At 43.7% G+C, this 20,544-nt stretch overlaps 3 protein-coding genes across 6 annotated transcripts; 2 read left to right on the top strand and 1 right to left on the bottom strand.

The window, feature by feature from the left end:
- Window positions 1-3,891: 3,891 nt before the first annotated feature.
- LOC137907042 (proline-rich protein 14-like) lies at window positions 3,892-5,918 on the bottom strand. Of its 3 annotated transcripts, none has more exons than XR_011105913.1 (5): window positions 5,793-5,918; window positions 5,050-5,113; window positions 4,903-4,974; window positions 4,691-4,821; window positions 3,892-4,499 (listed from the first exon to the last, which is right to left on the bottom strand). XR_011105913.1 is itself a non-coding variant. In XM_068751348.1 (5 exons), the coding sequence occupies exons 2-5, from the start codon at window positions 5,068-5,070 to the stop codon at window positions 4,336-4,338; spliced, it is 381 nt and encodes a 126-aa protein (XP_068607449.1). In that variant the 5' UTR covers window positions 5,071-5,113; window positions 5,793-5,918; the 3' UTR covers window positions 3,892-4,335. The 3 variants fall into 3 exon arrangements, 2 of the variants coding, with proteins under 2 accessions (XP_068607449.1, XP_068607448.1); XM_068751348.1 differs by having other exon boundaries at window positions 4,903-4,967; XM_068751347.1 differs by having other exon boundaries at window positions 5,054-5,113.
- Window positions 5,919-11,493: 5,575 nt separating this feature from the next.
- frg1 (FSHD region gene 1) lies at window positions 11,494-16,652 on the top strand. Of its 2 annotated transcripts, none has more exons than XR_011105906.1 (9): window positions 11,494-11,578; window positions 12,281-12,348; window positions 12,690-12,812; window positions 13,596-13,653; window positions 14,033-14,147; window positions 14,571-14,675; window positions 14,868-14,954; window positions 15,938-16,048; window positions 16,512-16,650. XR_011105906.1 is itself a non-coding variant. In XM_068751207.1 (9 exons), the coding sequence occupies exons 1-9, from the start codon at window positions 11,520-11,522 to the stop codon at window positions 16,546-16,548; spliced, it is 768 nt and encodes a 255-aa protein (XP_068607308.1). In that variant the 5' UTR covers window positions 11,494-11,519; the 3' UTR covers window positions 16,549-16,652. The 2 variants fall into 2 exon arrangements, 1 of the variants encoding a protein (XP_068607308.1); XM_068751207.1 differs by having other exon boundaries at window positions 14,863-14,954; window positions 16,512-16,652.
- Window positions 16,653-17,605: 953 nt separating this feature from the next.
- Window positions 17,606-20,530, top strand: asah1b (N-acylsphingosine amidohydrolase (acid ceramidase) 1b). Its single transcript, XM_068751076.1, has 14 exons — window positions 17,606-17,697; window positions 17,804-17,850; window positions 18,071-18,161; window positions 18,239-18,325; window positions 18,408-18,486; window positions 18,574-18,648; window positions 18,717-18,762; window positions 18,846-18,990; window positions 19,086-19,140; window positions 19,217-19,298; window positions 19,377-19,508; window positions 19,918-20,041; window positions 20,165-20,221; window positions 20,307-20,530. Exons 1-14 carry the CDS (start codon window positions 17,629-17,631, stop codon window positions 20,394-20,396), a joined length of 1,179 nt encoding a protein of 392 aa, XP_068607177.1. The 5' UTR covers window positions 17,606-17,628; the 3' UTR covers window positions 20,397-20,530.
- The last annotated feature ends 14 nt before the right edge of the window (window positions 20,531-20,544 follow it).

Below are 20,544 nucleotides of genomic sequence, written 5' to 3'. Positions count from 1 at the left end.
GTTCGCAAATGTTTTATTTTTTTGAGCTGTTTCAAGAGCAGCTCAGAAACAGATCGTGGGATTGAAGTGGTTACGTTCAGGGAGCGCTGAACAGGACGGCTGCAGACATCTGATGAGGACACGGAGGTATTCCAGGCACGTCTGTAATATGCTGGAGGGGATTACATTCCCAATTCGGCCAGGAGACATCCAGATCCCCCCCACCCGCAGGACAGAGCCCCTGCAGGGAAGCTTTGGGATCTGGCTCAGACTGAGGATGATGACTATTAGAAGGAAAGATGTGTTTCTGTTTTTGTTTCTGTTTCTGTCACCTGCCGGCCTCAGATCGATCGATACGGCTTTAACGTCTGGGTTCTTTTTAAATGACTGTAAGCGATAATAAACAAGCATCAACAGCCACAAAGCTTTTCATTTAATTAGACCAAAGAGAAGGACACTGGCTGGAATTCTGATCTTCCTGTTGGGTTGAGGAGCGTTCGGAGCCACTGTTATCTTTGACCTGACCCGGCATCGGACTGTTTGACTTTCCATTTCCACATTGAGCACATTTTCAGGCGGGTACAGTTTGGCTTTCTGTTGATGCAGCATGTGGTGGGAGGGGAGGGGCTTCACTGACTTATGCTAAACTTTCTTTTCCTCTCTTATTACACACTTCTTAGTCCTTTCCGTCCTGAGCCATCTCTCTCTCTCTCTCTCTGATGCGCCACTACAAACACGTTTCTACTTTATCTCTGTCCTCTTTACTTACTCTCGCCGTCGCCGTTCCCTCCTTCTTCTTTCTTCCCTCTCTCGTCTCTCATCTGAGTCCGTCTAATGCCTTGCCAATCGGAGCATCGCCATCAGCATACTGAGAGGATGGGAGGAGGGAGGCAGGACTGTGCCGGATTCCACGGAGGCGGAATACACAAGAAGGCCGAGGACATCTGGAGCCTGGTGGTTAATTCATTCACACATGATAAATGACCCATTTGGCGCTCGCTAACGGGAAGGAGAAGTGGAGAAAAACACCAAATTGATTTACTGAAACACGTTTAGAGAGAGGTAGGAAGTTTCTCTCTGCCCTTTGAGCCGTGCATGATTGAATTTAACAATCAACAAGAGATTAAAGTTGAATCTGAAACTGCCTCCGACTTATGGCGGGAGTCACCTTATTTGAAGCCGCACGCAAAGCTTTAGGATTTCTGCCATGACTTTGTCCAAAAGATGGCGCTTGCTTTGCTGCCGGCTTCGTTTTTACTGTCCTCCTCTGCTTCGTAAAGTCCTCCCTTTCAACCAGAAGTTGCAGAAGTGCAAAAACCTGTGGCCCGTGTCACGCTGTCTCCTCTCAGCGGAGGCTAATGAAAATATGCCCTGCATCATAATCATCAGTGACCCTTGTTGCTGAGGCTTGATTGGCCCCTCTGTGGCCCCCCCTGAGTGTCCTCTGAGTGAGGTCCTCCTGACAGGCAACTGTTCCGCACCTGATGAGAATATTCATGACCGTGTACGTTTGAAAGCCAGACGGCTTCCATTGATTTGTCTAAAACAGTGTTTCCCAACCTTTTTTGAGCCGCGGCACATTTTTTACATTTACAAAATCCTGCGGCACACCCCCAACCAAAATGACACAAAATTACACTCTAACAGTACATATTAGATTAGATGACCTTTATTATAATACATATAATTAATAATATAGTTTTTTTTATGTATTTATACTTAGTGGGAAACCTGGGGCTGTTTCGATGAACACAAAATGAAGACACACACGAAGCTCTTCCTCATCAGCTCTCAGTCTCTCTCTGCTTGTAGTTTTTATCGCCGTCGAGCTTGAGAAGCTCAGCTCACACAGATATGTGGTTGAAAATGGGAGCAATGTCAGAATAGCTTTGTTGGCTAGAACGGGGAACTCCTTGGCAACAGGTAACCAGAAACTGTCCAAAGGAAGATCAGCAAAGTTTAGCTTTAAACCACCATCTTGTTTCAGTTCAGTGTAGTGATGGGAATTCCAGCTCTTTTAAGAGAGCCGGTTCTTTTGGCTCCCAAGTGGCTCCTCAGATTTTTTTGTTGTTGACAAAATTAATTTAATACCAAATCATGTGCAGTGTAAAATTAGCTACTAATGTAAAAACATGCAATATATCAAATGTTTATTAAATGTCTTTATTTAAATCCTCTTTGCACTGCTAGCTACAATAAACATATTATATAATATAAAATACAAAACCAAACCAAACACATCTCACAGAGAACAAGGTCAAATCTCTGCATTTAAATCTCAAACAACACAACAAGAAAACATAAATTAAAAAGTGCAAAAGATAAAGCAGCATCAGGTAACAGTTCTACTGTTTTACCGAAGATTGGCATCAAAGAAAACCAAGTGGCTCAGCTTGGAGGGGCTGATCCTGTTTCTCCTTTCTGTTATCATCTGTCCTGTCCTGGAGAAGATTCTCTCTGAGGGGACAGATGTTGCCACGATACAGTCTCAATCTCCCTGTGTGAAACGTGGGTAGACTGAACACCTGGACTCCCACCAGCTCAGTGGGTCTGCACTTCTTTGGATAAGCGGCTCCTCAAGATACGATCTTACTTTATTTTATTTTGCCTTTGTGTCAACCGCATTAAAATGTGTCCAGATTTCTACGTTTTCTATCGCTCGTTTTTTTCCTCACCCTTTCTAGCGCGTCGTTTGTCTCTGGTCTAAAGTTCTCTCTCTCCCTGCCTCCCTTTCGTTTCGTCCGCTCGCTGTGCTGCGTGTGCGTAAACACCCCCCACCCCCTGCTCGTTGTGGACACGCACACGCCCACACACACATCTCGACCAATCACGTTAGACTTTAACAGACTTTTTTTTTGGCTCACAATGACGGAAACCAGCTCTTGTCGTTCACTTCAAAGTCTGAAGAGCGATCTACGGGCGGCACACACACTTTCTTACAGCGCGGACACCCGACAATGTTAATTACGTGATATTATAAAAAATATATATATATTTCTCACGGCACACCTGACGATCTCTCGCGGCACACCGGTTGGGAAAAGCTGAACTAGAGACACACACTGGAAGCCACATTAACCCATGAACCAAAATCCACACGCAATAATAACTCTCACACCCAAAATCAGTGTCTCTCCAGCATCATCACAAAGCGCAGAGGCGAAGAACGACTGATCCAACACAGCTGCCGAGGACCAAACAACAAACCTCAAATTCTTGTAAAAAAAAAAAAACTACATGCTGCGCCCCTCGGTTTCGAACCCAGGACCTCCTGGCTGGGAGTCAAGTGTGCTACCCACTGCACCACCGGGAATGCAGTACAATGTCACATAAGGAAAAAGCACAGCTCCAGTGCAACACGCTGTGGTCTGAAATAGCACCTCATCATCCGACAAGTATGACTTTGTTAATGCCTCGAGTTTCCTACCCCGCACTGTGGGGTGGTTGGTATTGCTACCAACCACCGTGTCGGAGGCCCCGGGTTCGAGTCCCGCTGTGGGAGTGGGGTAGGGTGGGGGTAGCAGGGTAGGCCTGGGGCCTTGCCTGGGCGGGGTGAACTGGACCGGTCCACTTCACCCCGCCCAGGCGGCCCTGGGCCCACCCTGCTACCCCCTCCCTATCCCATTCCCGTAGTGGGATTTGAAGCCGGGGCATTTTGAACTTTTCAACATTGCTACCAACTGTTCCCCCACCCCCGTGCACACGCCGACGCACGCACTCATACACTAAGGACAATTCGGAGTAATCGATTCCCCTAAATTGCATGTTTTTGGAGGTGGGCGGAAACAGGAGAACCCCGACGCAGACGCGATTTGAACCCAGTACCATCTGGCTGTGAGGCCAGCATAAACTCGACCAGCTGATAACCAGTCATTAACAAATTCTCAACACCAATGATGATATCACAGACAATCTGAATGTAAATATACATACTTTAATCTCATGTCCACAAATAATCAACAACAAACCTAACTGCAGACACAAATTGTATTGATCCAAATATAGACATTTTGCCAGCCGAAATATATTACATTTTAAAAAGGTCCAAATATTTTAGATCTCCAGTACTCACACAATACCGCCGTAGTACTCATTCAGTACTGCCCCAGTACTAATAGAGTACTACAATAGAGTATTGATGTTAACAAACTTCTTGAAAATATAAGCCGCCCGTTATGGGCTTTTCTTCCGAGCAGATCAGATCAGCAATACGAAGAAAATGTACATTTATATTTCTATCCATCTGGTTCACGTTTCACATCTAACACTGTAAAAAATAAAACAGCAAATACACTGCAAAAAAAAACCATGTGTTCATTTGGCCTTTGGTTTGCTGACAGGATGTGATGTCACAGATCACACATCCAAGCCTCGTTGTATCAGAAAGTCTTCGAGAGCACCGAGTCGCTCCACCAGCATCACATCCACGTCTGACTCGTCCCCATGAGGGACGCTGCCATTGCACTGACGGAGAGATGCTTTCCGCTTCCTGGGGACCATGGTAACAGGAAGTCCCGCCCCTGAAGTCGACAAACATTTTGAAAAAAGAAGTGTGAAGAACAAGATGATGAAAAGAGAAGTGCTACCTCTATGTAGTAATAATGAATACAACTGCGTAGTTAGAAATAAAATACAAAATAACACAAAGGAGGGACATAAATAAGGAGACTACCGTCGCTTTGTCATGCTCTCAATACATTTCCCAACCCACCTTGCAGTCTCTTCCTTTTCCGGGGCTGAGTGAAGTCAGGAAAAAGGAGAACCCTCCGTCTTTTCTGCTGTCCAATCAGGACTAGCGCTCCATTCTTCTCCCGTGGCTCCTCAAATATTGTTTCAAGACTCCTGTGGGGTGAAAAACAAAACATGGTAGAAGACTGGAGATTCAGCGAGATTTGCATTATTCATTTTAAAGGTTACCATTACCTGTTGGTTGAGGGGGAATTGTAGTTCTTGTTCGTATAAATCTCCTCCAGACTGAACTCTTTCTTCTTTAACCTGAAAAAATGTTTACTGATGATTTTGGAATATGGTCAATGTGTTTGTAAATGACTGTGTTCATTTCCTCCACACCCACGTGCCGCCGCCTGCCATCGCTGTCCTTCAGGGTCAGAGGTCGACTCGGCATTTTTGAGGACTGTGAGAGAGACAGAATAACATCTAATGACAAAAACAACAACAAAAAGAGTTCTGGGCCTCCAGCCGAGGAAGGTTGAAGTCACCTGAAAGTTGTTTGTGCCATTTGCGCCACGCACGCGCACGCACACGCACACACACACACACACGCACGCACACTTAAAGAGGAGTTAAAGAAGCCATTTCTGGAGAAACCATCTCTGAACAGAGGAGGAGGATTAAGACACCGTATATTATTATTGTAGAATCTTCCCAACACCAAATCTGTGTACGTAACAAGTGTAAAATCTTTTTAACCTGAATATTTGTCTCGTAATTGCACTTCCGGTTAGATGCTAAACTGCATTTCATTACCCCCCCCAACCACACCTGGGTGCAGCTCAACAAGAGAGCTCGCCTGAGGGTGTCTAATTTCTCTCGCGGCTCAGAACAAATTAATTCATCGTCATTTGGCGAACAGGAGTTCCTTTTTTTTTTTTGGCCTTATTACTTTCTCACATCGGTCTTTTTTATGTGACATGAAACAAAGGGACACTCACAGAAAACGAGCGGTATTTAGGATCGGCGTGAGACCAAAACAAATACAAAAGCTGCTCGAGCTAGCTGCGCCTAGCTACCGTTAGCACACTATATTGCGCGTGAATCGGTTAAAATGTCATAAATCGGGAAATTCATTTTACCTTTTCAAAGCCTCCGGATCCGTTTGGTCTTCTTTAACTCCTCTTATCTCATTTTAAGCGCTTTCGACGCTAGAAAATGCCAAACCTGGCCGTGCGGTCCGGTGCAAGACACACTTCTGACGTCACTAATGCCCGGCGTTAAATAGCGGAAGTCACAATCACAATGATAGAACTTCCGCTGAAAGTTTCAAAATAAAAGTAACCTAAGGTGTTGCTGCCGGGGGGGGGGGGGGGGGGGGGGGGGGGCAAGGATAGAGTGAGCATATCTGATGAATGGGATGGGGGGGGGCACCCCTTGAAGTAATCATCAGGACCTCCTGACAAATTTGTCAAAAAAAGAAACAACATACATTTTTATATAAATTCTCTAATTTATGCAACTTTTGCAACATCCATTTTCATGGAAAATGCAGATGCATGTGTTGGCTTTTAGGGGGGGGGGGGGGCTCTCAAAATCCTGAGAGGCCACGTGTATCAAATATGATATGTTTGGCAATAAAGGGTTAAAACCATTCATATAGTTCAGAAGAAAAGCAACAAATCCTCACTTCTTGAACTAGAAAAAAAAAAAGAACAGAACACATTTCCGCAGGCAGAGTAATGGTAGCTAAAAGAGAGCGCCGTAGCGATGGCAGCTTTCAGCAAGTCTCCATTACACTGCTTTACTAATCCAGACATGCAAATCAGGGCCTTTTGTGTATAATCCTAGCATGATATCTATGGGATTAGAATGAGGCGGGAAGTAAAGGACTTGTTGCTGAAGCCTTTGTATTCAAATGGAACAGACGGACATTTACTTTATTTATGTTGTGCGTGATGAGATACGAGACCAGGGAACACACTTTCTCTAAACCTTACTTGCTATTCAAAGGTTGCCAGACAGGCTAGAATCGGAAAGAAATAAATGCTGGTTTGAGTCGAGTCACAAAGAGGAATGATTCGTTTGAGCCAAGTCCAGCAAGGCTTGCCAAGGTAGCCCATTTACTACCCCTCCAGGTCATTTGCATCGCCTGTCGCAAACGTGAAGCACACAAGCTGCAACCGCTGAACCAGCTCAGCTCACCTGCTTAGCAATTCAGATTAACATAAGTGCCCAAAATGAACACCGAACACAAGTAGCTCCACATGCTGCAGCAGCTGGACTCTGACCTCACGCCAACCTGGACCGCCCGAGAGCTACGGCCGGTAAATGTAGAAAACTGGCCAGCGAAAATCAATATCTGTGTTGATAATGAGGGTTTTTTTGCAAATATTTCAACTTTGAAGACCCAAACTTTGGCAGACTTGTAGATGAAGTCCACTCCTTCTCTCGCCAAACAGAATGAAATATTCCACATTTGTTGATAAAACTGGACAACAGTTTATTCATTAATCTGGTGTGCGAGATCGTGTCACATGACACGTGTGTGTGTGTGTGTATGTGTGTGTGTTGCTGCATATAGGCAACCAACTTGCAGAGAGCTGCAGGAGACAGCTTGATTCCATGACTAACATATGCTTGTGGGGTTGAACCTGGCTCAGATCCAGCTGGTGCTTCATGACCTCCTTCATTTCCAGCCTCTCTCTCCCTCGCATTGCGTTGCTGCATACAGTGCGAGGAGCCTTCCGTTTTAGAGAGGGACGGTCTTCTAGTTTGTCTAAGTAAGACGAATGATGCTGGATGGTGAAATCTCTTTTTCCATCACTGGTCAGTTCTCGATGCTGATTCAAAGCCGATGATGGTCCGCTGCCAGTTTGGAGCAGGTGATGTCAGATCAAGCAAAAAGAGGAGAGGAAAACAAGAGGCCATCTGTGCTAGTGGAGCTTTAGAAGGAAACGAGAAGACTCGTGTGTGTGTGTGTGTGTGTGTGTGTAGGTGTGTAGGTGTGTGTGTGTGTGCGTGCGTGCGTGTGTGCGTGCATCTCATGTATTTACTAACTGGCCCTGAATCACAGATGAAAGCCGACAGAGATGTGCAGTCACTAAAACATTAACAGCGTGTCAGTGTCATACGAATCTGCATTATAAATGTAAGGGTGAGTTTAAAAATACACGTGTGTGAATTATTCAGCCATTTCTCTCACACTCAGAGCTTTTTTCTTTTTTTTTTGCTTGATGCTGCACAGACACCGTAAGCAACGTGGAAAATTAAAGGAGGAGCCAATCTTTGGCTGAAAGCGTTTGGGGTGTGCCATGTTTAAATGTGAAACGACACTTGCGTCAAAGTGTTACACAACCTTTAGTGGAATATAATGCAAAAAAAGAAAGGATACAGGAAGAAGAACATGTCACTCGGGGAGGGTGGAAATTACGTTTAGACGTCTTAACCATGCTGCCGACTCTGCTGCCAGGATGTAAGCTGGTGTGGGTTTGATTCCGGCTCACGGCACCTTTGTCACATATTCTTGCTCCCATTTCCTGTCACATATCCATTACAGGCAAAAATGCCCAAAGGCATGTTTTTTTTAATGCAACCTGTCTTTGGTGCAATCGGCTTCTCACCCAAAAAGTCAGCAGGGTGAGCTTCAGTTCACCCCCGACCCTGCAAAGTAAAAATTAGAATAAATGGTTGGATGGGTCTTTTAATGTTTCCTTAAATTTAATTAATACAATTTTAGATTATACACACACTCACACACACTGTTTGACATGGTTGTTCCTGCTGCAGGTGTGTGTATGCTGCCACCCAGCGGTCTTGACAAAATCCGCAGGCCCTGATGAGTCATTCTTGCAGCCTGCCTTCTCAGCCCTGCTGCAGAGGGACCCAGGTTGTTAATAAATTAGTCTCTTTTAACATTCACAACTTGATGGAAAGGGAATTTCAAGGTCTGTGAAGATGGGGTTGAAAGGACTGTGTTCGACGATGAGCATGAGAAATTGGAGTTGTTCTGTAGCAAGAACAAGACTGCGTAAGCAAAAGACAGCAGGCACTAACCCGAAGCAGAAACCGCAGCACCGCAGCACTAGGACAGAGGGGGGAAAGAAATGTTTGCAAGTCATTTTGAACTCAGAAAAGTGAAGACGTGCAACAATCCTGCAATGTTATTCCAAGACATTTTACCAAAAGAAGTTTATTTTCAGTGGCTCGCAAAATTACTGGTTTCCGAAACTTTAGAATGGGATAGAAGCCGGTGTAGTTTTTTTTTTTTAAGCTGATGTTGAATGCAATCCGCTGGCTGTAACCTGTTTTATTTCTTCTGCAACTGTAACATTTGTTTGTCAGAGAGCAATTAGAACATTTGTCCCATTTGTGTGTAAACTGATTAAATCACCTCAGCCAACATGTCGGCTGTAAATCAAGACAATGTTAAAAGCAAAACTGTTTGCCATTCGTGTGACTCAAGGACTAAAGTAGGTGACTAACATCCGGTATGGAGGGTCGTTTCCTCAGAGGAGGCATTAAAAGACACAGAGAAAGAGGTGAGAAATAAGGTGGTGAGGAAAGTGTTACCTTTAACATGGTGCTGAAAGGAAACGTCACAGGTGCTTATCCATCCGCTGAACTCCAGGCTTCCATAGCCTGCACTGAAATTGCAGTAAGACCTCTAAATGAGCGTAGACTGTGGCCATTTTCTGGAACCAGAGCTCCATGAAGTCGAGTAATGCTGGAGTCAAGTCCATCGAGGCAGGCGCTTCCCGTCCGGGGATAAATAGGTCAGATTTCACTTCTCGGCTTAATCTTTTTACAAGTGTGTCTTTTGTTAAGAGATGACTTCTGTGCCTTTAATTTAATTATGCGAGGATAAATCTACATTCAAGCCCCTTTCATGTCTGAATAGCCATCCTTTCATTGGTGCTCCATAACAACCTGAGCTGCAGTATTCCAATCTGCAATTACCATGTGACAGAGTAATCCTAGTCGAGCCAAGCCTATATAAACTGTTAAAAAAATATATTGTTGAACAACTTCAAATAAATGTGATTTAATTGCTCCTTCATTTTTCACTGTGATTTTCTTTTCTTTTTTTAAGAATCCATTAAAATCTAAGTGAAAGGAGTGAAAATGATACAGGCCTGTCCAACATCTGACTCGACTTGAAAAATATACGATCAAATCATTTTTCTTTCACAAAACGGTCGTGCTTCTTGATCCGTCTTCATCTTCCTCCCCCTCATCCGCGTCATAGACCTTGGCAGTCCTTACAAACGCTTGCCACGAAAGCCGAGGAAGCGCATCGTGAAGGAGCGATGACATTGACGGAGCGTGAGGGCAGCCGCGGTGCGAGGAAACGCCATGCTGCCACTTGATACACCTGCTCCACACTGTCAGCGACTCAGCCTCCCGTCACCGAAATCCCCACTGGAGGATTATATGTGACAAACGCAGGACAGGAGGAAGTTGGGGAGATTATTTGGAGATGGAAGAAAACAGAAGAGACAAAAGAAAAAGATTAAAACCAGAGTTGCTACAAACAAGGAGGGGAGAAAGGGCCGCTGGCACATAGATCAGCGGCTTAATTGAAAACTTTACCTTCCAGATCGACTCCCACTTTCCCAGCCCACATTTCTGCTGACACTGCACCAATCCACCCGTCAATTTCACGCACCATTTTACCCCTTACTTGTGAACAAGACTGCAAGGCACTCCAAAGTCAGCGAGAGCAACCCCCCCCCCCCCCCCCCCCCCCCAATTTTGGGCTGAGGCCTCTGGCTTCGTAATAGGAGTTGCTCGCTGTAACGGATTTGCTCAAAAACATTCTTTGTTTTGCGCTCTAAAAAAAAGGGTTCTGCAGCCACATGACAACATTTTGGGAACAATCCTCGTGCAAATTGATCCGCGGAAACCACTGCAAACCCTGTGATATGCGTGCACATAGTGGAGGAGCATCATTTAAACCCCAGCAGCGTCTGCAGCACAAAGCCTAGCCGGACAAACCAGATACCCTCGCTCACATTTATGCCAACAAGAAATAGTAAAGCCCTCATCTGCTGAAAACGCCTTCCTCATAACCCTCAGAATCAGGGCTATAACAGCGCATGCAGCATATTGCTTGGCACTGTCTTCCCTCAGCTCTTTTAAAGTACCGAGGCTTAACCACTCGGCTACAAGTTGTGGCTGTTTAATCCCTTCAGCAACATGGATACTGTCAGCGTATCCTTGCATTTGACAAATGACAAGTGGGATTTAGTTCAGGCAGGGTAAAATGTTGTTTGGTGGCTTCTGAGAACCCCAGTGGAGAACTTCTTCAAAGCTTATGAGAGATTTTCTGACAAGAATAATCTTCTCTACTCTGAAATAATTTGACCCCTCACACAACAGCACAAGGACTACCCCCAGGGTATTAAATTCTCTCCTTGATGAGTGAAGATATGTTTTTCCTCTAGTTATTTTGACTCGTTTGACTCTTCTTGTTAAATTGGGGAGTTCATTCTACGTGAGTTCTACTGCTGTCAGCAGATAACACAAGCCATTGTCTAATTTATTTTTGCTTTTGACGGTCTCCCCACAAATGATTCATTGCCTCCTGTCATTGGTTTCGGATTGGACCCTCACTGCTAAATGAGGCAGCATCAGTGCAGTTATGTGAGCCTTCCGGCTTGCCTTACTTGTTGATTAGTGTGTGTGTAAAGACTTAATTAACATTATTATGATGATTCGATCTATCTATCTATCTATCTATCTATCTTCTCTCTATCTCGAATGCGCCTTTCGTCTGTTCTGAGCCTCTGCTGCTACCGTAGTCAGGAAGTAAACAGGAAGTAGCGCAACTCGAATTTTTATATCTGCGCTAACTATTAGATAAAGCTATGTCTGAGTATACTCGCGTTAAAACAACTAAACTGGTTTTAAAAGGTCTTAATAAAGGGTAAGCGTTTCTTTTACTCAAATCTCACGAACTTATTTTGGCATTTGTGTTACTGGCGGATAAAACTATGCTAAAGCTTGTTGAGGATAAATAGCGTAGATTAGCATTGCTATTTGTGTTTTTTGACTGAGACAGTATTAAACATTAAATAATGAAAAATGCCGCTCAGATATCACTTAGCTGTTTGTAATTCACCACCAATATATGTTATATCTCAAACGAACATGTTATAAGATTAACATTCTCCAAAACATTCGGTCTTGCGCAGAAGACAAATATGAGTATTGCAGGTCCATTTTGCATTTGAGTGGATTTACAGATAACTTTAACGTCATTCCTCTTCTTCAACAAAATAAGATATTCCTCCCAGCTGCAGCTGATGTACACTCATTCTTTTTGAGACTTAATTCCCATTCATACGCAGATCCAATGGCAGATATCAACAATACATTTGCAGATCTTTGCAGATCTGCTCCCTGCATGTTGCAGATCAACATGTAGGGAGCAGAAAGCAAAGCCCATTCAAACGTTCCAGCCCAGCCTCAGTCTCGCCATCTGCAACTTTAACGTGCAGATGGCGTATATTTAACCTCTAACTGAGAGGTTAAATATGCTTGCATGGTGGGTCTGTGTAATTAAACATCTAGCAAGCTAATTAACTATGAAATTGTTTTTTACCTCCATATTATGGTGTCTTCACAGGAAAAAGAGGAAAAATAAAGACAAGAAGAGGAAAGAGGGCGATGATGAAGAAAAGGTTGATGTTGTCGGTGCGTGTATTTCCCACACATGCATTTATTGGAGCCACATATTCTTACCTTCTGTTTGTGTTGCTGCTCGCGTACCTCTTATTCTCTCATCAGTACATCATTGGTTCACCACGTATACCGTAGATTTAACTTGTGTGGTCCTCCCACATAGTCTAGTCTCTGCTAGCAGTGAAAACAGAATCTCTACTCAAGGGCAAAGCAAGCAGGACAGATGATTGACAATAAGAACCTTTAGTGTTTCTTTAATTTGACTTCTAAACACAAATTGAACCTGTCAAAAATTGTGAGTCGATTCTGGACCTTAATGTAGCGCCCTTTGATTTTGGGTTCCTGCCCACTAGGTGGTTGGTGGTCAGTCAAAAGCTTTGGGGAAATCACTGGAACGGTTGCCATAGAGATGCAGAACAACGCATACATCCATGCGCTGGATAGTGGGCTCTTCACACTCGGTGCGCCGCATAAAGGTAAGAAGAAGACCGAGTTAGAAGAGCAGCAATGCAATTTCTTTTTAAATCACATTTACATAATGTATAATTTCAAAAAACGTGACCTGGCACATGAACGTTTTATATCAATGTTTCCACCAAAGATTCCTCATGAGCTCATCTGTAAGATGATGAAAGAGAACGGACGTTATCTGTGCAGGAGTGCAGACTAGAATTCAACATTTTAGAAAATGCATCAAATGTTTTTGCCTGGTCAGAGGAAGCCCTGATGTTCTCTCCGTCAGTGAACGGAGAGAACAGCAGTTTGAAACAGCAGTTTGTATCATATTTTACACTTGCCTTGTAATTTCAGTTAAAATATAATAACATTAAAGTTTCCTTTTTTACTGCTAAAGCTTGATTTATTGTTGCAGTCATAGCAGGAGCCCAGCTAACCATATAAATAATTAAGCATTTAAATGCAACATAATTATTTCCATATCTATTTCCAACTGTTATTTATTTGGCCAGCACGTTCATATATTTGCGTGGTTCACCATCAGACCGCTAACAAGAAGGAGCCGCGATTTACAGCCTCGCCTGCAGCCGGGCGCCATAGCGATGCTGTGCCTTCCTTTTTTTTTTTTTAGAAGCGCTCATTCCTTCCATTATTATTTTAAAGCCAGTGTTTGTAACAAACATACGATGAATTAAATAATAAGGTATTTCGCCACATGGATCAATATAAAGCCATTTAAAAAGCAACTTTGGCAATCATAAAATCTTTAAAAGGTAAACAGTTGTGGTTTTTTTATGTCTCAGATGATGAAGGACCCGACCCGCCAGAGCAGTTTACCGCAATAAAGCTGTCAGACACAAGGTGAGTGCGCACAGACAAACAGCACTTTATATTTTCATGCACTTATCAGCCTTCAGATTTAATACGCCGCTTCTTCGAGGGGCTTTTGACAGCCTCGTATACAGTTTGTAATTCCACTGGCCCTGTCAGCCTCTGTTTGTGAAGGGCTTCTGGAGCTAGCGGCTCAGCTTTGGAGCTCAGATCTCACATTGTTTTGTCAAATTATTTAACCTCTCTTGTGTTGGAAGATTTTCAAAGAGCACACGAGGCATTTTCGTATTGCCTGGCGTGCAGAACGTATGTCTCCCCCTGGCGGCAGTTAGTGTAACAATGAATTTAAAGTAGCCTGCTCCACCCACACCCACACACACACACACACACACATGTTTTGCTATTGCAGGATAGCCTTGAAGTCTGGATATGGCAAGTTCTTCGGAATCACCTCGGAAGGTTTGGTGGTGGGCCGCTCGGACGCCATCGGCAGCAGGGAACAATGGGAAACAGTCTTCCAGGATGTGAGTGGATTTTCTCCAGTTTCTGCTTCCCTTGGTACAAAGGAAATTATGTCATTAAAACTGTAAGGACAATGTAATGACACCTTTTGGTAAATATATTTTTTTTAAATGATAATGTGAATGTATTTGTATTTTTTTGGCATCTATTTTAAAGGGACACATTTCCTAGCTAGTGTTTAACCCCTGAGAGGAAACGCAGTCGGGAACAACTCGTTCATTATGCAGAACACCCCTACCTTATCGCTGCAGCGCTCCAGCTCGCCTCAGTGCTTTGTTAAACCTTTAAACAACCTGCACAGCCCAACCTCACACCTCTTTTACATCAACCTCTTTTACAGCCTCTCGTTCCTGTCACAACAACCGGTCCCACAGCAGAATCTGTCTAATCTGCTGCCTTCGCTTTGTGTTTCTGTTCGACCGCAGGGCAAAACGGCTCTCATGGCATCAAATGGTTGCTTCGTCTCCTACAGTGAGGACGGGGACATCGTGGCCAAGAGTAAGACGGCAGGGGACGGCGAGATGGTGAAGGTGATTGTTATTCCACAAGGATGCATGTTAATTTTATTTAAAGCGTCTGCAACCTCTGCAGGGTTCTGGCTGTTTACATGGAAGGGGGGAGGACGGCTTGTGACCTTCCTCCAGGGTGGTCCAAATACTGACAATAAATGGAAAACAATTAACCCCCTTTTTTTTACCCTCCTTAACTGATGAACAGATTAGATTGAGTGCAGAACGAGAGGTCAAGCGTACAGACGACATTGCAGAGGAGGACAGGGGCAACGTGAAGTCCTGCGAGGTCAGCTACGTGTACGTAACCGCCACCGATTACAGCAGAACGAACAATCAATAACAATATGAAAGCTGCATGCAGAGAAACCGACATGGGTTTCCCCCTCCTTACCTGTCTGCCCCCCCCCCCCCCCCTCTGTCTGGTTCTGTTGACCTTTTTGTTAATGTGCAATCAAAGAGCCAATTAAAAGTTGCTTCAGATTAAGGCAGCAGGAGAGTATATTTCTGATATAAATAAAAGAGTCCACAAGGGGAAGAGAGATGATTCACTGGATCAGAACATTTCACTGATCTTAAATTATTGTCTGAGTTTACTTTAGAGTTAAATAAAAGACAGCAGCAGCATGATTTTATTATCTCAGGCTAATAAAAAAGTGTAATTTCCTTCCCATTACTTTTACACCGTGACGGCCTTCCTGATGAGTTCCCGCCTTGAAGCCAGAGCCTCATCGGTCCCGTCTCTGCATGAGATGAGAAGGCAAAGCAGCAGCACATTTCAGCATCAGACGCTGCCAGTGTTTTATATACGGCGCTTCTGCAGCCTATTAAATTCCAGGCAATATGTCTGAAGCAGTTTATTTATTTATTTTGGCTTTTGCTTGCTCCAGCTCTATTATTTGTTTTAGATGAATGCTGGGGAAATGGACTCATCGTGTTGACATGTTGATAATGGCTGCCCTTGAGCCTGCGTCTTGATGTAGTGTTCAGCATCTAGAATGCCTTTCAGGATGGAGTGCTGCTTCTGGATCATAAAACACAGGCAGAGCAGAGGGAAACTAAACATCAGAGAAGTTTCTGTTTGGCTCGTTAAGACGTCTTCGGTCAGAAGAGCAGATTGTTGTACCTTTCGGTGGATGTTTGACTGACGGAAGGAAGAGTAGGATAAAGTCCTCCAATGATCTGCTAACTTTCTGTTTAGTTCCAGGTGTAATTATGTGTGTGTGTGATTGGAGCACATCCTCGATTAATCATTTCATTAATGTTGCCGTATGAATTTACAGGAAGAAGTTTCAGAGTTTTCAGGATCGCCGGCTGAGGGTTAATGAGGGAGACGCCTCCTCGCTAAAGAGAGCCAGGACAGACGGAAAGTTCCATGAAGCTTTGCTCGACAGGTGAAAATTAGCTCGGCAGATAATTATTTCACAAACGTCATTTACATTTTATTATCGTCGCTTTAACTAAAATGTGCCCGAATGAATGAACGAGGTTTATATGTAAAGGTTTTATAATTAAACTGTGCAGTATTCACAAATTAGTGTTGAATTAATGATGTATCTATCCGTATACACAAATATGTGAAATTTGAGGTCGATAGAGATTGGCTGTTCATTTAAATGAAAGTAATGTAACGGATTAATTCCACACCACGTAGCATTGATCTCTGTTTGGAGTTAATAAAAAGAATTATAGCAGGATTAAAACTGAAAATAAGTGCAATGGTTTTATTTAACGGCGCAAAAAAAATTGGAATGTGTCTTTATTAGCGATGATTAAACTTCTTATGTAAAAATTAAATCAATCCAGTCAGATACGATACGGAGAAACACTGTAACCTGTTGTTTTGTGTTCCTGCAGGAGAAGCTTGATGAAGGCGGACAGATACTGCAAGTGAAGAAGACCTTTTTAGCCGGCGTGCTTTTTGTTTTTCCAGCTTTGGCCAATTAGTCTGACATTTAACATCCATTTTTTTGTTCTGTTTTTATAATAAAGTGGCCAAATCAGTATTGTTGGTCTTTATTTTCTGCACTCTGAATTAATTGTGTTAATTAATTATATTTATGAAATAACCATCGCCTCACTTTGTTGTGGAGCAACTGTTTATTAAACCCCTGGATTTTGGGATGTCTCCTTTTTTTTTTTTTTTAAGGATTCCGCTTTTTGTTAATTGCAATTATTGAGAATTGAGGAACCATTGAAACAACATGTAAATTGATAAAGGACACTGGGACTGGCTTCAAAACACCAGAACTCTTCCATGATTATTTAAAAAAATGCTAAACCAGACGTGACTTTCTTCAGCGTTCCTTTTTTTTCAGGGCTTACTGTTCTTCTCTGTTTCATAACTGTCTATTGGACATTTCTTCTGATAAAGCTTTTGGCCTTTGAAAAGGTGTCCAAAGATGTGAAAACAAGTAAATGCCAATTCAAAATCCTACTGACATTAAAGAACTGTTGTCTGCCAACACAACAGCCATTGTAGCTCAAAATAGAGTACAGTACCGCCATTCAGTGGCTGTACCTGGTTAGGTGGTGTTTGTGGGGGTGCAGATAGACGACATAAAGTTAAAGTTAACCACATTGTTTGCACGTACGTCCTATAGCAACGTTTAATGGCGTGCTACTAAATCGATAACTCATCCAATCTGAAATCGTGCGCCACGTGATGGTCATAACATTTATCATCGCTTCCGCATGGAAGCAACCACTGCCCTGGGTGGAGGGGGGGATTATATTATTTTGGGATCTGGGCCTAGACTTTGCTTTAATGGCAAATTATTATCTAACCACGAAACATTAAATATTTCCTCTGATTATTACGAAGGACTGAATTAACGCGCCTTTATATTAGTACAAAAGTCATTTTAAGTTACTTTTAGAACTTCCGGTTTCCCCTCTGATATCTGAACATTGTGTCACTGTCACGAGACTGAACTCGCTTCCGTGTTGATTTTTTATTTACAGTCTTCTCAAGATGGGTGTCCGCGGTCTGCTTATTTTTGCGGCTTTATTTACCGTCTCGTCGTCACAGTTTGTGCCACCGGTGAGCGGCCTTAATGGCGTAGAGGTTTTGCTGGTTAACACAATGTTTTAGATAAGACTTTATGTGTTTCTTAAGTGTTGCATTGTGTTCATCTTTTTGTTCACAGTATACAGAAGACTGTCGGTCAAACATGTATCCACCAAAGGGTCCCACGTAAGTTCTGTAATCGTGAAAGAACGAAACATTCAGAGCTGGCGAGTCTTTAATTCCCTGGCGAGTTTTGCAACCATTCTGTATTATGGTGCCTTCAATTGCGCCTCGTAAACCGCAACATCCGACGTCAGAAGTCGCCCACGCTTTTTACGTACTGAATGAGACGTAGAGATGTTGGATGTTCCGATCATTGGGCTTCAGCGTTTCCTTTGTGACTCAGGTTCAGAGCTGCTGTCAAATGGTACACGGTGGACCTTGACTTGCCCCCCAGCAAGAGATGGACGGCTCTGATCACAGACAAAAAGGCAGAAGTGAGAGTGCTGAGAAGTTCTATCAAGTCTCTCACAAGTCTCAACTTTTTTTAAATTCACAATCTCTTTCTTTTAAGTTAGTCGCCATGATTCAGGCCATCGTAGACCTGGCTGATGCGTTTGTGCCCAGTGGGAGACTGGTGGAGTTGGTTGATAGGACACTGGTGAGTGTCATTTTGTCTCTTAGCTGTAACATTTTTTTTTTTTTTGATCATCACTAAAGGCTTTATGTTTTATGGCGCGCAGCCTCTGATGGCAGAGACCCTCCCGAAACCTTTTGGTGAGGAAATCAAAGGCATCGCAGCCACTTCAGGGGTTCCTCTTGGTAAGGACATTAAACACATTCTCTTCCCTCTGTTGTGTATTCTTTTTTCTAAACATTTAATAACCTCTACTCTATTTTATAATGCAGGAGAAGTTGTCTTGTTCAACATCTTCTATGAGGTCTTCACCGTGTGCACGTCAGTTGTTGCAGAAGACCGAAATGGTGGGTTTATCATCATGGATCCGGTTGATGGACTGATTTTAAATGATTTGGGTTTTCTTTTTGCTCAGGTCACCTCATTCATGGTAGAAATCTGGATTTTGGGTTATTTTTGGGGTGAGAATGACTTTTTAAACTTGACATTTCTGACCACTCACTTGGTAAAGAACCTCTCATGAGACACGTTTGTCCTTCTTCAGTTGGGATGTTAAAAACAAGTCGTGGATCATCAGTGAGAAGCTGAAGCCTCTAGTGGTTAATCTGGAGTTCAAAAGAGATAACCAGACCGTCTTCAAGTCGACGAACTTTGCTGGATATGTTGGCATGCTGACCGGCATCAAGCCGGTAAGTCTAACTCGAGATCAAATCGGCTTCGGACGTTATTTAGCATCGGTTGACGCCTGGAGGAGAAACATTAAACGCATGTTTCTTTCCTCCAGCACAAGTTTACGCTGACCATGAATGAGCGCTTCAGCTTAGATGGCGGATACATCGGTGAGTGAACTTTTCTAGCTCGCCATTTCCACAGGCATTCCATAGCCGAGGCTTCTGTAAAACCGATCGCATGCAGGAATCCTGGAGTGGATCCTGGGAAGCAGAGACGGGATGTGGATGAGCTTTCTCACCCGCTCTGTCCTGGAAAACGCAAACAGGTGTGAACTGAAAGGAAGAACTGAACACTTGTGAGTGAAAATATCTCCCGCAAACGAACCTCGTCTCCTTGTCACCAGTTACCAGGAAGCCAAAGCTCGACTGTCTCTGACCAAGCTGCTGGCGCCGGCCTACTTTATCCTCGGAGGCAACCAAACAGGCCAAGGCGCCATCATCACCAGGTCCAGGACGCTCAGCCTGGACATCTTGGAGTAAGTAGTGGAGCCCCCACTTGAACTGATTCTGCTTTAATACAGTATCTCTCCCCACCTTGAAATGGTGACGGCTACGTTCACCTCCTCTGCTACCGCTAAAGACGAAGCCACCGAACGGATTCAGGAAGATTAAACGCAAAATCTGATCAACGAATTCAAGTGGACTGAAAATTGTTTTTGTTGTAATCGTTCGTGATTTGGTGCTGATTCTTCAGTTCTAGTAGGACAGAAGTCACAATGACTCGGCGTTCCTCGTGAGACGCATCTTGCTCAACTGGGAACTTTGCTTTCAGGTCACCTGACTTTTGCTGCAGCCCACAAACCAGTCGTATAGGAATGAGTCACAGAACAAATTTCCCTCTATTGTATAAGTGACAAATAAAGCTTGTGTGTGTGTGTGTGTCAGGCTGGACTTGAAGCTGGGCCGGTGGTACGTCCTGGAGACAAACTACGATCACTGGAAGGAGCCTTTTTTCCTGGATGACCGCAGAACTCCTGCCATGACGTGCATGAACAAGACCACACAGCAGGTGAGGCCCGACGACGCCCACTTCCTGTACACAACTGAACGTTTGCAGATTTCACTAAAGCTTGTTTATTGTATTTATTAATCTGATGTAGCGTCATTAAACATCCGGTTGCTTCTTTGTCAGAGTATCTCGGTGATGACCGTGTATGACATGCTGTCCACCAAGCCAATACTCAACAAGGCGAGTCATTTAATAAGAACGTTTAGTACTCATCAAACAGAAGCGCAGCCTTTAACAACTTAACTCGCCCCTTTTTCCCCCTCAGCTGACCACGTACACAACACTGATGCAGGTGTCTGAGGGAAAACTGGAGTCGTACATCCGCGACTGTCCCGACCCCTGCATGCCCTGGTAACGGGCCGGTCTCGAATCTCTGAAGCTCAACGCGGACCGAGGGATTCCTAGGACGAGGGGATGTGAAGCCGCTAGCTATCCATTTTAATGCACTGATCACATTCTAATTGTTAAATATTAAAAGTCTTCCCAAATGTTAAATTCTGCTT

Source organism: Brachionichthys hirsutus, chromosome 17 (assembly GCF_040956055.1).
Source record: "Brachionichthys hirsutus isolate HB-005 chromosome 17, CSIRO-AGI_Bhir_v1, whole genome shotgun sequence".
NCBI lineage: Eukaryota > Metazoa > Chordata > Actinopteri > Lophiiformes > Brachionichthyidae > Brachionichthys > Brachionichthys hirsutus.
This window is presented reverse-complemented; position numbering and strand designations above follow the sequence as displayed.

Bases quoted from the DNA above. Each gene is read 5' to 3' on its own strand.
- LOC137907042 (XM_068751347.1), bottom strand. The intron at 4,822-4,902 runs GTAATGGTAACC...TTCACCCCACAG, and splicing joins AATTCCCCCTCAACCAACAG to GAGTCTTGAAACAATATTTG. The intron at 4,500-4,690 runs GTGGGTTGGGAA...TGTCGACTTCAG, and splicing joins GAAAAGGAAGAGACTGCAAG to GGGCGGGACTTCCTGTTACC.
- frg1 (XM_068751207.1), top strand. From the start codon at position 11,520: ATGTCTGAGTATACTCGCGTTAAAACAACTAAACTGGTTTTAAAAGGT. The intron at 11,579-12,280 runs GTAAGCGTTTCT...GTGTCTTCACAG, and splicing joins TTAAAAGGTCTTAATAAAGG to GAAAAAGAGGAAAAATAAAG. The intron at 13,654-14,032 runs GTGAGTGCGCAC...TTGCTATTGCAG, and splicing joins ATAAAGCTGTCAGACACAAG to GATAGCCTTGAAGTCTGGAT.
- asah1b (XM_068751076.1), top strand. From the start codon at position 17,629: ATGGGTGTCCGCGGTCTGCTTATTTTTGCGGCTTTATTTACCGTCTCG. The intron at 17,851-18,070 runs GTAAGTTCTGTA...TTTGTGACTCAG, and splicing joins TATCCACCAAAGGGTCCCAC to GTTCAGAGCTGCTGTCAAAT. The intron at 19,141-19,216 runs GTGAGTGAACTT...GATCGCATGCAG, and splicing joins CTTAGATGGCGGATACATCG to GAATCCTGGAGTGGATCCTG.